At 40.1% G+C, this 21,917-nt stretch overlaps 1 protein-coding gene across 1 annotated transcript in view; it reads right to left on the bottom strand.

Annotated features, from left to right (window-relative positions):
• LOC119744665 (insulin-like peptide receptor) overlaps positions 1 to 21,027 on the bottom strand; it is a 29,628-nt gene extending 8,601 nt beyond the window's left edge. The window contains exons 1-9 of the mRNA XM_038220728.1: positions 20,871 to 21,027; positions 20,263 to 20,413; positions 19,258 to 19,359; positions 11,309 to 11,453; positions 10,434 to 10,645; positions 9,050 to 9,179; positions 8,348 to 8,559; positions 7,777 to 7,947; positions 6,684 to 6,870 (exon numbers count right to left, since the gene is read on the bottom strand). Of these exons, the coding sequence (XP_038076656.1) occupies positions 6,684 to 6,870; positions 7,777 to 7,947; positions 8,348 to 8,559; positions 9,050 to 9,179; positions 10,434 to 10,645; positions 11,309 to 11,453; positions 19,258 to 19,359; positions 20,263 to 20,413; positions 20,871 to 20,996 (1,436 nt within the window). The 5' untranslated portion in view covers positions 20,997 to 21,027. The remainder of the gene's footprint in view (positions 1 to 6,683; positions 6,871 to 7,776; positions 7,948 to 8,347; positions 8,560 to 9,049; positions 9,180 to 10,433; positions 10,646 to 11,308; positions 11,454 to 19,257; positions 19,360 to 20,262; positions 20,414 to 20,870) is intronic.
• Positions 21,028 to 21,917: the final 890 nt, after the last annotated feature.

Below are 21,917 nucleotides of genomic sequence, written 5' to 3'. Positions count from 1 at the left end.
TGGTTTCTCGTCTCCGCCTACTTTTTGTTTTCCCACACACCTCCATTTTTTTTCGTATTCCATACTTTTGCAATATATTTTCGGTTTTAAAATTTGTTTCCAGCCAAGTTGTAGCTGTATACAAGTTCAAATCTGGTAGAAAGGGTGACGGCTCCTTTGGACACAAAAGTGTCAGCAAAAAAGTCAAGGAAAATGAAAGAATCCAACTGCTATCTCGGAAAGTCTGCCATCTTGGAAAATCCACTATCTTGGTAAAAAAAAGGGGAAAAAGGCTGCCTCTTCCCTTTTTCCAAAAAGAGAGAAACTAATTCTTTTTTTAACACTTGGCCTGAAATTTTGCAAACATTCCTTGAAAATCAGGGTATAAATTAGGAAAATAAACCAATTTTACTTCCAAGTCAGCAGAATGGTGAATGGTTATTAACATGTGTTTTCACTATTAGGCCTATAGCTCCAAAACAAAAAAGCTAGCATGGTTTCATGTTTCTGCTCAAATAAATGACTTTATTGAGTTGATATCCCAAAATTAAAAACAAACAAATGTGAAGTTTATAACGCAAAGTTTAAATGGCTACGCAGTTAATGGAACGGATTTAATTTACCACCAAGCAACATTTTTTCCCAATTTGCGTTTGGATGTCAAAATTCACACATGGACATTTAAAATAATTCTATTGAAGTTGATTTTTTTTCATTGAGTGCTAACGTGTGGTGCTCCATAACAAGGATTAAAACAACTTTTATTTTAACCAGATGCCTCCAAAATTTGCTAGGTGACCAAGTCAATATTTTTTCTTTTATAAAATATGGCCAACTATTTCTCATGTTCACCTCCACATTTGTTGCATCTATTTGTTAGATATCATGACTAACCAACGAAACGTTATGTGAAAAGTCACTAATGCTTTCTCCAAGGGTCATTCCATGGTGTGGGATCTGAAAGTGGGACATTTTGTGTGTACATGTAACTGTTACATCAGACCTGTGTATTGAATTTGTCATGCGAGTGTCATTAAAATTGACTTTTTTTTGTTGGGCAGGTAAATTGGCTTAATTTCTCTTGGACTATAGAAGTTAAAAGAATGTGGCCTGATTTAACAAAATCTTATGTTAGATGTTACAGGAACACTGATAAAAACTTGGACCCCAAATTTATGGAATGACCCAAAAAACAAAGAAACAAAACTAAATCACTGATAAAAAAAGACCAAAATCTAATAAACTAATTAAAAAAAAAAACCCAAAGGACAAGCTACGAAAAAGTAGCCTTCATCACCAAGCACACCAATGCACCTGCACTAAAATGTCTCTCTTTTGTTTTTGTTGAATTGCTGCAATCAGGATCAACAAGAGGTCACTTGACCCAGGAGAGGTCACTTGACCCCTGAACTTTGACCTCAGGTAGAGAGGAAATAATACAATGACAGACCGACTGTTGAGAAATTTCAGAAGACTGCACGACCTAAAGGGGTAAAGCGATTGATCCTGAGGGCAGATTCATGCCCTGCACAAATCATGCAAACACAAAAGTGAACTTGTGTTGTCACGGCAACAGTTCGCACTATTAAATTCACAAGAAATTATCACATTTTCAACTCTTGTTGTGGATGTAAAAAGACATTTAATTTGCCTTTGGATTCGAGGGTGCATGGTGTGTGAATCGGCCATGACCTTCCAAGGTTTTTTTTTTGAAGGATTTTGCTGGCTTGATGGATGTAGGGCCCAGCCACTGTGATGTTAAATTGGGATTGATGTTGTTCCTTGAAACAGGCATAAAGAAAGGGTTTTACCCCTCCAGAATGGAGGATTTTGGTGGACTCATGGGATACACATCGTCGCGTCAGTGCAACGAGGTCGTAATTCGAATCTGCAACAAAGTCATATCATTGACTTTGTGTTTACACGTGGTTATTTTTAAGCGAAATGCATAACGACCTTTTGACATTGAAAACTCGCATTTCATGTACGTGACGTCACACATCATTTTAGGAGATATGACCTTGATGCACGGACACGACAAAATGTCTGTCACAAGCCAATATGGCCCATTGGGCCAGCGTACATTTCCGTGGTCCGGCGTATATTTGTGGAGTCCATGTGAAATCAAGTCACAAAATTACAAGAATATGTTGAATCCAAGCCACACATAATAGACACTATGACAGTCCGTGTACACTATTTTCTGGTGCAAACAATAGACAAAATGCATTACAAAGAAAATATTCGGGCAAATGTGCCTATAACCACAATTTGGGACTGTACTGACATACATGTAAGTGCTTGTTGCTTACACTTAATTCACTTTTAATTTAAACTCTGGCTCTGAAAGTGTGTGCACAAGAACATTTATATAGGGAACCAACTCCGGAGAACATTATCACTTAGCACACCGAGTAATACCGGTATATCATCTCTTTATATATAATTCCACTCCTGATAGAGAAAAACTGTATAAATATACATGGTGCATCTACATCATGCAGGTGTTGCGTGGGTGTGGCCTTTGGCAAACACATGCACATTTATGCAAATTTATGCAAATGAGTGATTCAGCAAAGCGCCCCTGCAAAAAAATACACAAACATTAAAAGCTAAACACTGCAAAGCATTTAAGCAAAACCAAAAAAAGCAGTCCAAAAAAAATGCGGTGCTGCTAAACCATTCCCAGCTATAAAACACAGGGAGTGAGTCTGGTCGAGGTATTAACAGCCATACGGATGCAAATTAATGATCAATTTATCGGAGACATGACCAACAAGGCACCGGCACCTTACCTGACGCTCGTTCGGTTTAACAGGCCGTAATCCCTTTAATAAGTGTCGTGTGAGGAATCAGAAGAAAGGAAAGTGGTGCATTGGATGGATGGAGAAGGAAAGAAGGCGGGAAAACAAGGAGGAAATCCCAAAAAGAGGGAGAGAGAGAGGCGACGTTAGGGTTAGGCAAATTAGAAGATTAGTCAATTATTTTTGGTTTTTTTGGTTAAAATAGCATCAGTCGTTCCTAGGTGTAAGTCAGTTTTTGGGATGCGGTCAGAGCTCGACTCGGAACGCAAAGTCGAGATTATAAAATTGCAGAATTAAAAGCAAGAAATTCTGCGGATTGTGCTTTTCCACCAAACCCATCTTATGAGACCCAAATCAAGATTCAAAGGTATGAACTGATGAGAATGTCCCTCAACTGAAAAAAAGTTAGTTTTTCCAATAATTAAAATGAATTAATTGACCACCACCTTTGACCCAATGAAATTAGCTGACCAATCCAAAAAAATAAACATGTGCAACCCAAAATAAATGCATGTTATGTTCATGAGTCATTCAATTATGTAGACTATCGTTCAAATCCTTCAAACCAAGCACTAAATGATAAGGAGGAATTCTTTACTTTGATCAAAAATTTTCTTTTTGCAATTTATAGAAAACCTTTTGGCTTCATGTATCTACATATCAAATAAAAGTTTTAGTTCCCTAAACAAATGCTGCTTAGTTTTTTAGCTTCCAAATTAACGCATACTAGAAATAGATCAACATAATCAAGAATTATAAATTGGCTGAAGGAAAGTAAATAAAGATGAATTGAACAAAATTGTTCTGACTTTTAACAACACAAGATGATTTTAGCCCACGACTTTTTTATTTTGTTTTGTTTTGAGCACTGATGCAACAAGATGACAATGTTCACGCTCTTTATGCAGAGAATGAAATTTGACGAAACAAAAACAGAGCGGACTTTCAAAGAAGTTCACCCATTCTGATTTTGTTTTTAGAAGCGGAGCATGTTTACGTAAACTAGGCATAACTATGAAATGTGGCGCCTCTACGACTGGTCCACTGACTAACACACACTATTTTCAAATGGATGAGATGGGGGCTAACACATGATGCGTAACCGTGGCAACAAGCCTCAACGATGTAATTTCTTTTCATGGAGGCATACGAGCAAACAGCATGGATCTGCCTACAAATGAAATGGTTTCTCGATCTACATGTAGACTCTTTCTACAAGTTGCTTTTTGATTCCGATGAACTGATTGGGTCTTCTAATAAGCACTTTGATTGGTCTCCCTGGAATGCTGGAGACACTATAATGCGATGGTGGCTTGAAATGAGGGTAAAAACAAGCAGCTTGTTAAAGGGATATAAAACAGGAAAGTTAGTTGTTAAATAACCCTGTAGTTAAGAGCATCTGTATATTAACTCTTTCAGTGCCAAAGCCGTACATGTACGAGGTATATTTGTTAGTTCAAAATCGCCAAACCTCGTACATGTACGAGGTAATGGTCGTACTTAAAATCGCCAAACCTCGTACATGAACGAGGTAGAGTAAGCATCTTATCACAAGGGGGCGCTCTTGCTCTTTCTAATAATACCATTTTCATTCAGGTACGACCTGTATTTATTTGTTTCATTCGAGTTCTTGCGAGAGGGCGCAGCACTGACACTTGTATTTTCCGCAAAAAGTGCGGAATTCCCCTGTGTGCAGGACAGTGTTTCAGGGTGTATCACTATGTGTACGGGACTACCATTGACTTTCCAATGTACCAAGGATATACCAAAGAGCAACAACAAAAAATTTAGCGAGTAAAACTGATTTACTTTTTTTTTACACAGAATTTTGAACAATAAAAAAAAAAACGCTCAAAGTTGGGCACATTAGGGTTAAACTTTTCAAATTTTGCGGGCACTGAAAGAGTTAATGTAATCACATTAGTCATGTAGCATTCAGGATCAATATGTTAAAAAGTAGTGGTGGGATATAAATCCGGATTTTTTCACATTGGGTTTGAGCTCCACTATTCGATTTCGATTTTGGTAACCAGGTATTCGAAACCAACCTTAAGAACAATTAAGCCTTCCATTTCTTGTGACATACATGTAGGCTTAAGAAAACAACTGGAACATCCCCCAATTTGCTCCATGGTCTCTGATTGTATAACATTATATTTAACTGCACATGTCAGACTCGGAAAAAGGACTTCACTACGACACTAGAAATTATTATCGTCAGTGCATATGTTCTTAAAAGAGGATCAGCAATGCTGATAGGATGCTGGCATGTTTTGGTTTTGGCTGGGTTTAGGGATTGCTGGGGTGTTTTTCGTCATATGCACTCCGAAAGTTAAAGAGGTTGTGGAATGCTCGAAGACATTTCCGTCATTTTTTGGGTATATGTAGCCTAAGGTGTGATGAAATAAAAACGACTATTGTTTCTGTCATGAAATGAGTACAAAAGGTACTTTTGAGAGCTGTTTTTCAGGTCCTGTTTCGACCCGAACGTGCAATTTGTGTAAAAGTCGTCGTTGCGGGCAGCAAACAAAACACAGTAAATCGTGACATAATAAACAGGACTCGTATATGCTACTCTGCATCGGGAGTCCTGTTTATTACGTCACGATTTACTGTGTTTTGTTTGCTGCCCGCAACGACGACTTTTACACAAATTGCACGTTCGGGTCGAAACAGGCATAACAGGACTTGAAAAACAGCTCTCAAAAGTACCTTTTGTACTCATTTTATGACAGAAACAATAGTCGTTTTTATTTCATCACACCTTAGGCTACATACGTGTATACCCGAAAAATGACAGAAATGTCTTCGAGCATTCCACAACCTCTTTAAAGTTTCTAGCCGTATGATGACCCTTTTGATATTTTCATTCGAAAACTTACAAAACACTTTCTCTGAAACACATTTGCAATTAAAATGACGCAAAACACTAAATATGGAGAGAGAAAAATTCACTAGATATAATCCGTATACAGTTCGTCTGGCAATATGCGTTGGTGAAAGATTCTATCAATTTTGTCAGGTTGAATGCACCATTATACCAGTACATCATGATGCTTCAGAGATATTCATCAACTCACAATCGGACTGTTAGCATGACTAATTTTTGTTTAAGTGAAAGATCGTAAAATTTAAAAATTGCTTGTTTAGCTATTGTGGAATTTTGGTCCTGCTGTTTTTGTGATTATGCTGTGTGTTTTATGTTCAGTTTGTGCCATGTACTTTTTTCTTTTAAAAATCTGGAACTAAAGTTTTTTATTTTCCATGCTTAAGAAAGCAAATATTCTATGGCACACAAGAAATAACACAAGAAAAAAATTGAATTAAAATGTACTAAAAAAAGAAGCTTGCAACAGTTTTGAAACTTAATAAATCATGAAAGTGTAAAGCGTTTCCTGGACATATCAACTGTTCGTATCATAACAGCCGAAATTCCTTTCTTTTGGAAATGTCTTCTTGTTTCAAGAAACTGTGATAAGAGTATTTTCTGCACACACAAAATTAATGTGTAGTGTTAAAACATGTGACAATATCATTTTCATAACACCATCAGTGAATTTAATGGTTTTTACTTTTGTGTTTTGCTTGTATTTTTTTTTGGGGGGGGGGTGTTGTTCTTGTGAGGGCAAAAATGGCAAGCGTTTAAATTTTTCGTTTGCGCCATAGCAAAATGGCAGCATCAAGCTGTACACTTCCTAGGGAGCCGAGATTGTTTTTGGAATGTTTTCATAGGCGCGATGAGCAGGTGTAACGATGATGTAGTGCCCTACAGCACCAATATTGGCAGGTATGCAACATTCTTCATGTAAATTACAAATAATTATTTGTGTATTTTACTGTGTCAATCACTTGAAATTTTCGACATTGTGATGTCTGTATTGCAATATGCTGCAGCCATACCTCTGAATAAAGACGTGATTGTGCAAGAAGTTCTCAAATTGTTTTTGGAACAACGCCTCTTCTTCTTCCAACTTGAGTTGCTCTTTGTCCTTGGGGCAGGCGCAGCATCCATGCTGACATGTCTGGTTCATATCGGTGGTTTCCTCCTCCGGTTTGACTATGATCCCCGACACCAGAGTTGGCGGTTCTACCATGAGGACAAAAAAGCAAAGGCTGTTAAAGGGAATGTACAACCATTTGCCTTTTGCTGCAATCTTCAGAAATAAATGGATTTAGAGGATTAGTAGGTTATAGGAAATATTGTATAACTGACTTGTTTCACGTTTTGGCCTTAGAGACGCTGGAAAAACCAAGAAAACCAATTACGTTCTTGTAGTCTGGTTCCCTGACCCCATTTAAGATGAAAGAGGGGGGGGGGGGGTTAATACCAGTATGATCTTTAATCCAAGTTAGCATTTTGATAATACTTTGGTAGGTCACTTTTAGGATAAATGCAAATGATCCTATATGCTTTTAAAATTGGTGTCACTGTGCTCTTTAACAAAGACAATTTTCTTTTTCTCCAAACAAGTTCTAAATTTTATTTTTATATCAATTAAAAAAATATAAAAATTTTTTTTCGTTTTAGACGCTTTTATTTTGAGATTTTTTCTTTCCCCTACAATGCGCACAAAAAGATCCACCTGAATAAATGGTTGGGCCGAAAATAATCCAAAAATGTGTAAGAAATCATTTTTCATTTTCTTTTTTTAAATGTTCACTTTTAACAGCGAAATATTTCATATTCTCTGATATTTTCACCATCAGAAATATTTTATGCCGTAATATTTGTGTCCAACATGAATGAGTAGAAATTTTCAGGTTAAAAAGCTAGTCTTAGGAAAGTGATGGTAACTTTGAGAAAAACATCATCCGCCGTCCAGAAAAAAAAATTCACCAGAAAGTGGTGCATGTCTTGAAAAGACCATCTGAAATCTTGAATCCGTCATTGGAAAAAATAGAAGGAAAAAAGACCCACATCCTACTCTTATCCAAAGAGTTTGGACGAGAAATTTTTTTTGTATTTGGCCTACATCGTTCATTTTTCTCTTACTTTCTCTGCAGAAGTCCCGCGTGCTGAACATGTTGACTTCCAGTTCCTGTTTCTGCCAGCGCACCAGGTACTCCACGATGTTACTGTTGGGTTTCTTGGGCAGGCCCCAGGACACGATGAGTCGGCTGGAGGAATCGGCCAGCACCATGAGATCAGACGGCGGGCCTGGCTCTGTTACAGGGGAAGAACAGAAAAGGCAAAGAAAATATGGTCAAATTCCTTCTTCAAAGGAAAATAATTGCACTTATTTAGTTATACTTGATGATGACATTTACATCTGTATGTAATCCTATTTTATATCATAGTTATAAATAGTTTGTGGCTCTCAAAGGGAAAATAAAGACACACTCCAAGTGTACATGTATAGTAAACTCTCGTTAAGCCAAATCTTAAGGGAATGGATAAAAAAATGTGAGGTATCTGGAGTTCGAGTTAAATGTAGGGTACCATTTGTCTTTGTGCAGTTTTCTTTTGGAAGCAACACCCTGTGCAAGCAATTGTCTAGTACCCAATGCCTACCTTACAGCAACTACATCTGTTATTGTGCCATAGGCTGGTACCCTGTGCCTACCTTTTTCTTTGGTGGTTATGTACTTGATGTCGCTTTGGGCTCCTTCCTCCGTGTTGGAGATCAGGTAGGACCTGACAAAGATGGCGTACTGTGTCCAGGGTTCTAAGCCTACCAGCATGGTGCCCGTCTTGTCCGGATTCTCATAGACTGTTTGCCATTGACTCGTCCCACACGCGTCCTCTCCGTCCAATACGGTCACATTCTTGTACGGCCTTCCCAAAGAAAAGAAAGAAAGAAAGCTTGCATTTCTTATCATTCATACATGCAATTGCAAAGCAAATGTGACATCACAAAACGTTCGCTGCAAAATTCGCCGCAGTTGAAGTGTGTTCAACTTTTGAGAGTTAGCAGTGCGAAAACATGCCCTGACATCATAAATTTGTGTTTACGTTCACTTAAGGGCCGTCCTAAAAGTACCTACTGTATGCACGAGGGGTGGGGGTTGTTGTTAACTATGCCCACGGGGGGCGGGGAGGTCCTAGTCACTGTGACATAAACAATAATTTCCTTTTAATAAATTGTCATGAATTCAATGTACTTTCTCATATTTAATAGATCTCATACTTATTACATCAAAAAGTGTTATAGCATTTAAATTGTTAAGATAATATACATGTATATGTGGCAGAAATGTCCTACTTTCATTGTCACTTAAATTAAATAACAAAACCCGTCCACATTGAGGGCGCTCTATGCACTTACGCTTTTCTGTACGAGACGATAAAACCCAGCAGGTTGCGCTTATCGCTGATCTGGCTGGTTTCAAACTGCCAGCGCAGTATCAAGGTGCTTTTGCCCGGTTTGGCGAAGACGATAATTTTGTGGATGCTGCCTGCATGTCAGAAAAGAAAAAAAACGGAACAGAAAAAGGCGGATTTAATGAAAAAGACAAAAAAAGTTAACAAGCTGGCTGGCTGGCTATGGACACGGGTCTGTCCATGGCCTCGTGGTCTGGAGCACCAAACTCAAAATCTGTCAATAACGAGCAAGTTCTGGCGCAATAGTTTGACTAACTTTGTTCGAACAAAGAATGGTTCGACTAGTCTAGTCCACTATTTGGAACCGGAGCATTTGGAATGGTTGCATCGCTGGTTACCAATAGCCATCCGCATCATAAAGCACAGCGGGGAGCCAGGAACATGACTTTTGACTGTCATGGTTTGACTAGAGGCGTTCATGCGGAGCTATCAGTGCACAGGCGTTCAGTTACTTCACAAATGAACCAGTAGTCAACTCATGGGCCTCGCACAAACTTGCTCAATTCTGCAGGTAATGGGTTCAAGTCCAGCCTGGGTTGGGATGCATAGGTACATGTATGTCCATGGGCAAGACACTTTATCACTATTTTCTTCTCCCCACTCAGGAGTACACAGGTGCCTGTGAGGGCAGAGAAGGTTATTAACCTCATTCACAAGGGAGCCATTTTTGATCATGTTCCCTGAATTTTATTTACACATACGAGATTTTGTTGCGCGATAATGTCGCCCGTTTTTATATATACGCACAAATCAATGAGCGCGTTTACATTTACGCGGGGTCGCGCGACTTATCATGCTAATTTCAAAAATCGAACAACATATCACGTACTGGTATTTGTTCATTCATACCGTACACACCCACGTGCGACATTGCCGCAAGACATAGTCCTTGCGACAAAATCACGTTTGTGTAAATGGGCCTTGTAACTGTTGAATGGGATGGTGCCAGACTATTTATGCGTTCCAAGCCTCACTTTCAACTTTTTTTTTTAAAGTGGCTTAAAACATTAGCGTATAATTAATCGCAAATTTTAAGTAATTCATCAGAGCAGATTGGTATTAATTTGTAATTATCTTTATTTCATTATGTCCATTTCTATTTGCAAGTTCCAGAAATGAAGATTTTACCTCGCTTTCAATTTAATATAGCTGACTCATGAATAAAGCCTATTGTGATTGATTTTTTTATATAGCTGGTTTTGCGCTGACATAGCAGCACTGAGCGGTACATGCTTCCCAGTTAGCTGAGATGGACACTCAGTCAGTCAGTGGCCCAATCAGCCAGAGCCCTTAAGGTCCAGCGAAATCAACAACTGAAAGATCCTTACATGCTACTTGGTCGCCGTTGGTTCCAAAGTTGTTGCTCTTGGGCGGGACCAGAAAGTTCACCTGGGACTCAAACGTGGTGATGTTGGAGACGCAGAGTTTCGGGTTGTTGTGGAAGAAGAGGGAACCGTTGCCGATGGTGATGTTGGGGTAGTTACGGATGTCAAAGAGTTGCTGAAGATTCCGATTGTCCAACAGGTAAAAGGAGTACAACCTGGCGAAGGAAAACCGGGATATAAGTACGGTATTAACTTACCCGATGAAGATTTATTCTGATTTTATTGAGGGTATCACACACAGTTAAAGCCAGAGTCCATCATTTGCAGCTTTCCAAAAAGTAACTGGTGTAATTACTGGTTAAAAGATAATAACAGGACTTAACTCCCTGTGAAATTTATTCTTTCTGGCAAGCTGTCATTTTGAAGAAATCAATGAATGAAGGCCTTTCCAACATACCTTAGGAAATTTAAATTAGTAGTTCTTTTTTTTTATTCGGCGAAGCGCGCGCAAGCATTGGCACGACGCGCACGCGGTTGCTATAATTCGTCGGATCAGTGCGCGACATTGCGTAGCTGCAATCGGCTCAATGAGAACGTGTATGGGACGCTGAATTCAGGCCCGATTCAAAACATGATTCAGCGACTTTTGATTTGAAATCGAAATCCTAGAATGCTGTTTTTCTCGGAATATGCAGCTGAGGCTGAGCTGAAACTTCATCAAGTTAGTTGTTCAGTACCCTTCTTTAGATTTTGAGCACTTTTGTTGCTTCAAACAAAAAAATGCACTAATTACAAATGATGGACTATACATCTTTAAAGTTTTAAATAAATATGGACTTATATGTGTCTGACTCGCTACAACACTGTTAACCACTTACCCGTTTTCTAGAGAGGCTCCGCCGATGCGCTTGAGACGTCTCAAGAAGTTGAGACTGACGAGAGAGTACGCCATCCTGATGACAATTCTCTCAGTCACTTCCTCAATCATACCAAGATTCTTCTCAAACTCTTTCATGATGTTGGCTGTTTGCGCAAAGAAGACAATGGAAATCTTAAGTTCAGGCGCACGGCACATTTGTCAACAAGTTGTTGAGATGCCCGTCAAGTTTAAATGAGCTTATGTAGTATATTGCTTGCATAGTATATTTTGTTCAAATGTTTAAATAAAACAAAATAGCCATGAAAAAAACTCAACTACGCAAGAGATGCCCCTCCGAATCAGTTGGAGGATTCTGGACCCAATTTTAAGAGATTTTTTTTGTTTTCATGAACAAATTGTTTTATTAACCCAACAGAGCCAAACTCCAACACCAGGAATTGTTGGAATCTGTTAGGATGAGTACTGCACTTGTAAACTGGCTGCATACTTATGTTCCCCAATACCTACATGTACAAATGTATGTTCCCCAGTACAGATGTTCCCCGGTACAGATGTTCCCCGAAATTCTTACCCTTACCCTAACCATAATGGATTTCGGGGAACATCGGTATTGGGGAACATGGGTAGACCCCAGTAAAACTGACTGTGGAATTAGGCATACCACAAATAAACAGAGTCCAACTGTTTATGTGCACAGTTTACCATATGGTGTTGGGATTTGCAAGGATGAGGAAAGTTCCTAGTTAATCACCCTAGGGAGTTAGGGTAACATTTATATGAAATGGTCCATTAGAGATACCACAGCCTATGTGCAAATCAGGCCAGGACACATCCTAACATATCATATAAATATGTTTCAAAAAGAATTGGAGAAATTCTAAAAGCAAGTCTTCAGACGTTTAGAACAGCTATCATAACAGCTCTCCATTACTGGTCTTGCATTCAAGTCTAAGAATGAAATTAATGGCTTGGGATGATCCACCAAAAAGTCCCGATTTAATTACAATTTCTATCCCGTTTGCAATCAACGCAACAACCCTGTTTGTGCATCTGTATTGATCAATTTCGACTGGCTCTTTTGTGACTTCAATTCTTTCAAGAATTCTCTACAGAACTCTCCCAAAAAAAAAAATACAAAAAACCCTCACAAACCACAGTGACTCATTTCTATGGAACAACATCAGAGTCCAATCGGTCACAGTTGTTTGTGACTGGAATTGGAACAGAAAAAAATACATAATTGATACACTTGCGAATAACACTCGACCGCATATTACAGCTTTTCCTCGCCCGCTTTCATTTTGTAACAAATTGGTTGATGTTTCCACAGCCCTGCTCCCTGCAGATTGCCCCTGCAAGGCCGGCCTTCTCCCTAGCCTCTGTAGGGGAGCCCGTCTCACAATTGAATTGTGTCTGGGGGATCTATCACTCAAAACTTAAAGGGTCATGACATGAATTTTACACTGGAGCATATTTGCAGCAAATATTATCCATTCCTCTGAATTGTACATCTACACGTACACGCAAACGTGTGTTCACCGTTGATCGTGGACGTTCTATTGTCCCTCTTTTGTTTGTACTCTTTTACTTTTTGTAACTTTTTAGGAAGACTCTCATAGGTTTTGTACACGACCCCAATCGCGGACGTATGCTGGGAATCGTAGACGATATTGTTTTCTTTTGTTCTCTTGTATTTTTCGTCCATGGTTTGAAAAGATGAACATGTACATGTACCGGTACATGTATAAAAACTGTGAGATATCCCTTTTTTTGGTAAAATTTTTGCAACATGCACTATTTTAAACGGTTAAAATGTTTCATGCTTTTTTTGATAACTAAGGGCAATATTGCTGTGCTGTCACTTTAGGATGCACCCCTGTATTCAAATTCCCATAGACACCAGTGCTAAATGCCCATATTCCAAAATTCTTTTTAAAATACTGAGAACTCTCACAGGTATTTAAGCTGCACAGAAAAATGATGATCGACATGTCATCTTTCATTTTCTTTTCAAGTTTTGGTGGGTTGCTACTGACTTTTCGAGAAATTCTCACCCAAAGAAGACGACCCCTACCGGTATTTATCCCAAAGCGGAAAAGTAGCCATCTTGAAGAACGATCCCTCCACAACATGGCAAAATAGCGCCACCTTCGAGCCCAATCACATCCAAAATGCTCAGAATTGGAAGCCGCAAGTCCGGGCCAGAGGTTCATTGCCATATCTCTTCAATTCCCCAATTTTATGGCTCTCAGAACTCTCTAATATAGAATATTTTTAGAGTATACATTTAATTCATGAACTCGGCGGATGGATTTAAGGCTAACATTTTTGCATAAAGCTTTCTCACTGTATACTGAAAGAACAATGAAGTTACTGCAAGCAGAAAAGTAACCACAGCAAACCCCTAAAATTCTAGTGATTGTTATGTTGAAGCAGATGAGAAACTGAAGTTTCTGCCTTGAATGACATCACAGTTTTGCTCATGAATATGGAAATTTGCATCAGCATATGTGACCGGCTCCACAAAGGGTATCGCACTGACCATTATTGTGTAATGGCCGTCTCAACATTGAGAGGGTGAAAATTTCATCAAAGTCTGATTTTCATTTTTTGTCATGAATGACATCTTTGATACCTACAGTTTCAGGTTTCATTCACAGAAATGTTGATTTTGATGAACAACCTGGAAAAAAACCCCAACCGTTTTGTGTGCATCGTTCGATTGTTCTCCAACAAAGCCAGCTACATTGTATTTCAAAGCCTGTTTTCTCAGTTATGTAATTTCAACTCAAAGGAAATAATTAATATGCAAATAGGTCATATTTCCAGAATGGGAGGGGCTACGGAGCTCTATTATATACCAAATGAAAGCTTACATTGTGGGCTTTCCAACCATTTATATAACTCAATTTCACTTTTTGCGACATAATACCCTTTTTTGTGGAGCCGGTCACATATACCCAAAAGGCACCCAAATGCCCTTAAAATGACAATATGAAGATTACAAATAAAGTTAAATGGAACACAGAGGTACATTTCAAGGATAGCATTAAAAAAAAAAAAATCCAGTACATAAACGCTTTAAAGCCGTACCCCTACAGACAAGTCATTTTCTCTCCTAGACAAAAAAACCCATAAAATCCAGGCCTTGTTTTCATTATCACGTCGTCCAAATTTTTTCCAAATTGAAAAAATCATCTACAGGAGTTTCATATGATATTCTCGTCACATGAAGATTAACTCTCATTTGTGCACAGATGTTTAAGATATCAGACCGAGCTGGTAAAAAAAAATGATTGTTTTTCTGGTGTAATGAGTCAGTGGAGGATTTTCTATTGAAATTCTTCAGCCACCCTCAGGTCGACCTTGCGAGGACGACACAGAACAGTCCGCAACAGACTTTTCAGGATCAAGCTGCGCCTGAGCTATTCAACCGTCAAGAACAAGTGAGTTGCGGATTTTTTGCGGCTTCAGTGTACAGTAACTGCGACGATATTAAGACCATTGGCAATTTGGGTGCTTCACAATGCAGTGTGCCACAAAGAGTTTGCCATGGAGAGTCCATTTTTCAACTTTACGGTCGGCAAAACATGGCCCATTTGAACGAGTATCATTAGACAACTTGAGCTATTTTGTTATAAATTGGGGCAGAGCATTCTGCCGCCCTACAAAAAACACCATATTGATAAAAAGAAAAGAAAAGGGCAAACATATGATACTGGAATCATACGTTTGCGAAACTACTGACCGGAAAAACTAACAATTTAAAAAGTCCCGCGCTGCGAACTTGTCGACCATCTCCCACAATGCACTGGGAAAAATGAACTCTCTGGGGCAAACTCTTGGTGGTGCACTGCATTGTGACTCGCCCGAATTGGCATCAGTCGGCACTATAAAAACCAACAGTCGCAAGAGTAGAAAAATTTCAACTTCTGCGATGTGTTCCAGACAGGTGCAGGGAATCAATTGCAGTCATGCAGCTAATCAGCAAAAATGGCTGAATGAACATTATCCGCTATCGTTAAAGAGGTCACATGACTCTCTACCGGTATGTGGTACCGGTAGAATTGTCGTTGCGTTGTGGGTGACATGAGCATGGTTGCAATTATTTTGTGCCAAAATGCCGCCAGTTCACAATAGTCACACAATTTCTCAGTTTTGTGACCTGTGCTTGATGCTGATGGTTCCGTTGTGGCGCATCTTTAAGCAAATCGCAGGTCGACCTGAGGCCAAATTTACTTTCGTTTATTTTATATTGAAACTCCTACTCTACTCTTACTTACTAAAACTTTCATCCAAACAATATACCTCCCCCCCTCCTCCCCAAAACAAAACAAAACACATTTTTTTTTTACTTCGACTATTAACAGACCCCTGGGGAAAAAAAAGCTGTGTCAAGATCTTCAAATGTAACCCACAAATTAATAATGATCTTCCAAATGCCACAGTTTTCTTCGAAATGCCACGACGGAATACTTTTGTAGGCCATGTGGCATCTGTCTAAATCTTTAGTCCAGGTAAGGTTTTTAATATTTAATTTTTGGGGGCTGTTTTTGTGTGAAGTTTTGAAAGATATTTTGTTAAGTTTCTGACAGCCATGAATAATCCCAGGGACATTCAAACAAAGTAATAGGCCCTACCACTTGAGACAGACTGAGCAGGATTCACGATATCAAGTATTGAAAGTAGTGTGAAACCACAGTAACTTGAAATCTCTGATAAAAACAAAATCACCCATCAAGATTTAGATCAGTCCAAGGTCTACCCCCTCTAAGGATTAACCCCACTTCAGAGTTTCTTTACCAGTCCTTCAAGGTTTTACCCCCTTTGGGATAATTATGTTGTCAACCCCCTTTGGGATAATGTGTGGTCTTACCCCCTTTGGGGTGATATGTGGTCTTATTACCCTCTTTGGGAAAGCAGTGGTCTTACCCTCTTTGAAAAAAATATGTTGTCATAAAGGGAATATACATCATTTGCTTTTGCACTTGCAGTAATTCAGAAATGGATGGATGTGGAGGGTTAGTAATATATAGCAAATATTGTTACACTGACTTTTTTGAAGTTTTGGGTTCGTAGATGCTACAAAAACCAAGAAAAACAATCATTTTCCTGTAGTCTGGTTCCCTGACTCCATTTAAAATGAAACGAAGCAATTTATAAACGTTGGGGAATTGTAAGGTCAGGGAACCAGTCTAGCTGGCTTGTACCCGTTCACATGTGTGTAATCGATTGCAAACAAATGAAGACTAACTAAATATGGTCAATTGGGGACAGTATTTGAAATAAGCCAGTTTTTTTTCCAACGCTGGTCGGCCGAACATTGTTGGAAATTGATACAAAATACCACTTTTCTTGAAAATGACAGCACACCAGGTACCATGATTTTACAGGATGCTTTAGACTGTCATTCACTAACAGTCCAGCAAGGTATTTCAAAATAATTTGGTAGTTTTATTTTTTGGTGTTTGCAAATGTTGTATTTTCCCTTTAAGTAATTCCCTTGAATGGATCACCTTTAAGCTTTTACCCCATTTGGAATTATATGTGGTCCTACCCCTTTGGGATACTATATGTGGTCCTACCCCCTTTGGGATACTACCCTATATATTGTGGTCCTACCTCCTTTGGGACAATGTACATGTATGTATGTACAATGTACCTTTTTATCAGGATGAACAGCCCAGGTTAGTCAGTATTTATGAAGGGCACCTTGCCTCTCTGGCAGGTGAATGACAATTTCATGGAGAAAAGTGTTTTTTAGCAATTTTTTGCGCTTTGCAAAAATTAGCCGAGTACCAGTCGCAAGCAATGTGTACTGCATGGCACTTTAACCGGTAACCAGCAACTGTCTATAGGGTCCACTGTACTAATTCAAGCCCCTTTGAAAACTGTGTAAAATCAACAAAGTTCAGGGCCAAGTAACATGCAAGCCAACATCACTGGGGTTTCTCAAACAAAAATTAAATAATTGTCTTGTCTTTCATCTTTTCATTTCTTTTCAATTTTAGGTACATTAGCCAATTACATTTTTAAATATTCACACCCAAATAAAATCACCTCCCGAAAAGTGATAGTTCCCGAGTCTGCATGTAGCCATTTTACAAGTGGCATCCTTCCACTTTCACAGGAAAATAGGACCCATTTTTCATCCGTGATTTTATCAAGCCTGCCCTCAGATGGAAGCCCCAAAACCAGGGAGTTGATCCTTGGGTATATTTACACAATTCCACCGTTTTTAAAGCCAAACGGTCTCTGTTTTCAAAAGAAATTGTGGGGGCACTTTTTATGCTAATCAGCCGGCATAGAAATTCTCGCTTGAATTAGTTCAGTGCACCCTTCTGTTTTACCCAGCTCCCCCATCAAATTGGCCCCCTTGTGGGTACCAAGGTCTCTGGGCTCCACTGGGTACCTCCCTCCTCTGGGGGTCAGCTAATTGTGGGTGTACTTTAGGGGACTATGGGACCACTAGGGCTGTACTTTTGGGGCTCCTGACCGCGAGAGGTCGATGATGGAACAGGGGCAACTTGGAAGGAATGGGAGCAGCTCATGCTGGGCCAGTTTGTTTGTTTGTCGGGCCTGTCAATCTGGTTGATATATTGTGAGATATAAATATGACATTACTCCTTGCAAAACATCACATGGTACATATGTACATCCAAATAGGAGACATCACAAAATGCGATCCAAATTGGAACTGTCAGATGCAGACTGGGCTGAAACCGTGTGGATTTTAGGTAACAATAAGCAAGTCCTGTATTTCAAATACAGTGAAATCTCGATAACTCAAACCTCAAGGGAACAGGTTCAAAATTTGACTTCAGCAGAGTTTGGAGTTAAGCAGGGTTGTATATCATTGTTATACCGTACTACTGAAGGGAATGGATTCTTTGTTTGACTTAAAAGTTGTTTTGAGTTATCAGAGTTTGACTTATAGAGATTACTTATTCGCGAGATGGACTATTCATCCAATCATCACGCTTTAACAAATGACATCATGCCATCATAAACCAATTACTCCTAGGCGTGCATTTCAAGGGGGGAGAAGTTAACTTGGACAATGGTGGAATTTCTTGTCATCGGCACTTGTATTTAGTTTGTACACAAAACCCCAAAGTATTAGGAGTGACACCGGTGTTACCAAATATTATTTTGGTTTTAGACGGTCAAACTTTACTATTTTCCATTGAGAAGACCCAGTAGTACCTGATTTCAGATGACATGACAGTCAGTAACAGTCATTTTGTTAACATACATGTACATGTAGTCATTCTTAACTGTTTCAAATGTCTAACTTTTCATGTACTTGATTCAAATCTTTGAAAATATTTGATTGAGCGTGGGCGGGAAAGAAGCTTTACATCCAAGGATGCTGGATCATAGATGTCTGGAGGCAGGGGCCTGGGTAGGGGACCAATGTGTCTTTACACTTGACTCTCACTCCAAAACACCCTTCATCATTCCTGGGCAGAAACCCAACCCCAAAGTTCATATCCCGGAAGTTGCTGTTCAGATCGTTCATGATGGTGCTCACGATAACACAACCCCATCGGTGCGTCAATGCAGCTAGATACAAGTTTGTACAGTGTGGGCTAAAGGATTTTGCAGCTTTAAAATCCACAAAAACGTGGAATCTGCTTTGGTTTTCCATGTAGCCTGGTTTTCATTTTGAAAATTCCCCACAAATGGTATTCAAAACCTTTCTTTTTCATTGTCTGAGAAGCTACTAAGTAATTTGTAAAGTTGGTTACCCGATCCCATAATCTGGAATCAGTTCCTGACATCAGCAGTCGGGTACTCAGGTACCCGGTTCCGATGCACAGCGCTAATTCAGAAGTAGTAAAACCTTACAAATTAATAAAACAAGTGTTATTTTCATAGCATTCACAATTGTTTAAGGCAAGTAGACACAGTGAGATTGGATTTCGACCAATCAAAACTACTTACTTCCACTCCGGATGCCGATTTCCAGGGACCCGTTGATGATGGTGCAGCCGGCCAAGTTTGCTGCGTCCCCCACGGAGTTGACTACCATGCGGCCTTCACAAACTGAAGAATCAAAGAATACAATCAGGAGTAAGGAAAAGCAATCAGAAAAGGTTCTAAAACAGAGCAGAGATGAAACCATTTCAATTAAATCAACTCAGTACATCAATATGTTCTCCACCTCTGTCCCACAGCTTCTCCACGTTTCCCCCACCCAAGCTCCACATTTGGCCAAACCCTATCCCACAACTGCTCCACCCCTTCTCCACCTAAGCCCTTCCCCTTCTCCACCCAAGCTCTTCCCCCTTTTCTACCTCTGCTCCATCCCTTTTCTGCACCTACCGATACTCCACCCTGTCCCCAATCCTCTACCCATGCCCATGGGGATTCCTTTGCCCCATGCCTTCTCCACCTAAGCTCAATCCCTTCACCCTCCCTGCCTCACCCCTTCTCTACCCCTGACCATGTCCACTGCTCGCCCCTGCCCATGCCTTACCCTTCTCATTCACAAGTCCATCCCCTCTCTGCCCCTGGCCTATATTGTACCCCTTCTCTATCCTTCTCCACCTCTGTCCAACCCTTCTGCAGTCCACCCTCCTCCACCCATACCCCATCCAACTCCTCCAAATCTGCCCCTCCACTTTTTACCCCATAGCCCACCCCTTCTCCACACTTGCCAAACCCCTTTACTACCGTGCCTCAACCCTTCAATGCCCCCACAAAACCCCTTTCCTAACCCCTTTTTCCACCCCAGCCACAACCCTTTCTACCCCAGCCACATCCCTTCTTCACCTCTTCTCCACCTCTTCCCCACACCTTCTCAGCCCGTTCCAACCCTGCTCCACCCTTCTCCACCCCTGCCCAACCCTTTACTCCACCCCTGCTCCGCCCTTCTCCACCCTGCCCCTGCCCTCTCAAACCCAACCCCCGACCCGTTCCGTGCCCCTACATCACCCATCTCCATACCTTTCGGGCAAGGACCATCACACGGTTGGCAGTAGCGTGCATTGGTAATGTTGGTGATGAAACTGGTAGGGCATTCCTCGATACACTCTCCGTTGTGCAGCTTCCAATAGTGCGGGCATTCAGCCGCTTGAATGCACCGGTGATTTTTGTACTGGACACAGAGAACAGATTTGAGTGACACATTTTAACCATAAAACTGTTCCGAAAAAAAAAAAAACATCGTTTCCCACTTCATCATGTGTGTTGTAGAGTGGATGGTCACTGAACAAATTGGCTGAACAAATTTATCATTAATTTTAGACCAAAAGTTTACCTCTACAGGTGATTTTTTGGGATGATTTGTAGAGGTATTGCCATTCAAGTATAACCCAAAATTTCAACAACCAGTTTCTCTGTTTTGACCTATGCAATATCGCTTACTTCAAATGGGCATACGTCGCATGGAAAAGTGTAAATTCAAAAATTTTAATCATCACTATAAATGGGAAAATTTAAGTTTAAACTAAATTTTCAACAACCAAAAACCCCACGAATTTGAAAAGGTGCAAGGAAGAGATTGTTTTTGCCGAAGCACATTTTTATCACACATTTCTGCACATTTCACTCACCACGTATGTGCTCGCTGGGCAACTGTCAACGCACACGCCATCATGGGCCAGGTTGCGGCAGGCTACACAATCGCGGTTCGTTCTGCCGTCACATCCGCCGACGCAGGACTCGTGACAACACGTCATCCCGTCACACGCCAACGGACATCTAGCCGGGCACACTGGAATAAAAGTAAAGACACAATTTCTTTTAATCAAAGCATCTACTGAGACAATTGTAGAGTTGTCTGTGACAGTGCTGCGAGAAAACAAAATGTCCATGAAGGACACTTTCCTAGTATGCAATCACTTTTTCAATGTTTATGGATGACATGTTCCAAAAGTTCACTATTGAATACGCGACTGCAGTCATTGTCTTAAAAGTAAAAATATCAAACTGTTCCATGGCTCAAACTTGTTCCAGTTTTACTCTGCAGTCTGCAATACACGTGGCTTTACTTCATGGTTTAAGTTGTCCAATTGTGTTTTTGTTTGGGTTTAACAAAGGGTTCACCTTTGTTCATGTGTTACATTCATGATCTCCTTTTTCTTTAACCCTTACCCTACTAGACCCTCCAACGCATGCCAATATGTGCCTCAAGAAAATCTCCTATGTTTTTTGCATGGCCCTCCAATATCTGCCATGTCATTTCAAGGGTAACTGGACAGGCACTCCAATACATGCCACAGAGAACAATGAGAGTCCTCTGATAACAAAGTGAGTGCCCCCAGCTGGTCAGTATCAGGCACCCTCCAGGGCCTCCAACTCCTGCCAATTGGAGCCTTCACTGTCAAGATAGTTTATCAGCCAATATACTGCAGCTGGAGGGCATTGGCATAACCAACTGACATGCAGTAAACTACCCTCAGAGAGTAAGGGTTAATGTGAGAGAAGTACCGGTACTAGGGAATGGACCCATAGAAATGTACTCGTAGTCGTGGAAAAGTACTCGTACTGGTACTACCATAGTACTCATGGAAAAGAACTCATATTCGTACTTGTGGAAAATTTTTGCCTTGTACTCGTACTCGTACTCGTACTCATACTCATAGCAAAGTACTCGTACT

This window comes from Patiria miniata, unplaced genomic scaffold (assembly GCF_015706575.1).
Source record: "Patiria miniata isolate m_02_andy unplaced genomic scaffold, ASM1570657v1 HiC_scaffold_7, whole genome shotgun sequence".
Lineage (NCBI taxonomy): Eukaryota > Metazoa > Echinodermata > Asteroidea > Valvatida > Asterinidae > Patiria > Patiria miniata.
Note: the sequence above shows the minus strand (reverse complement) of the source record. Positions and strands in the feature narration are given on the sequence as shown.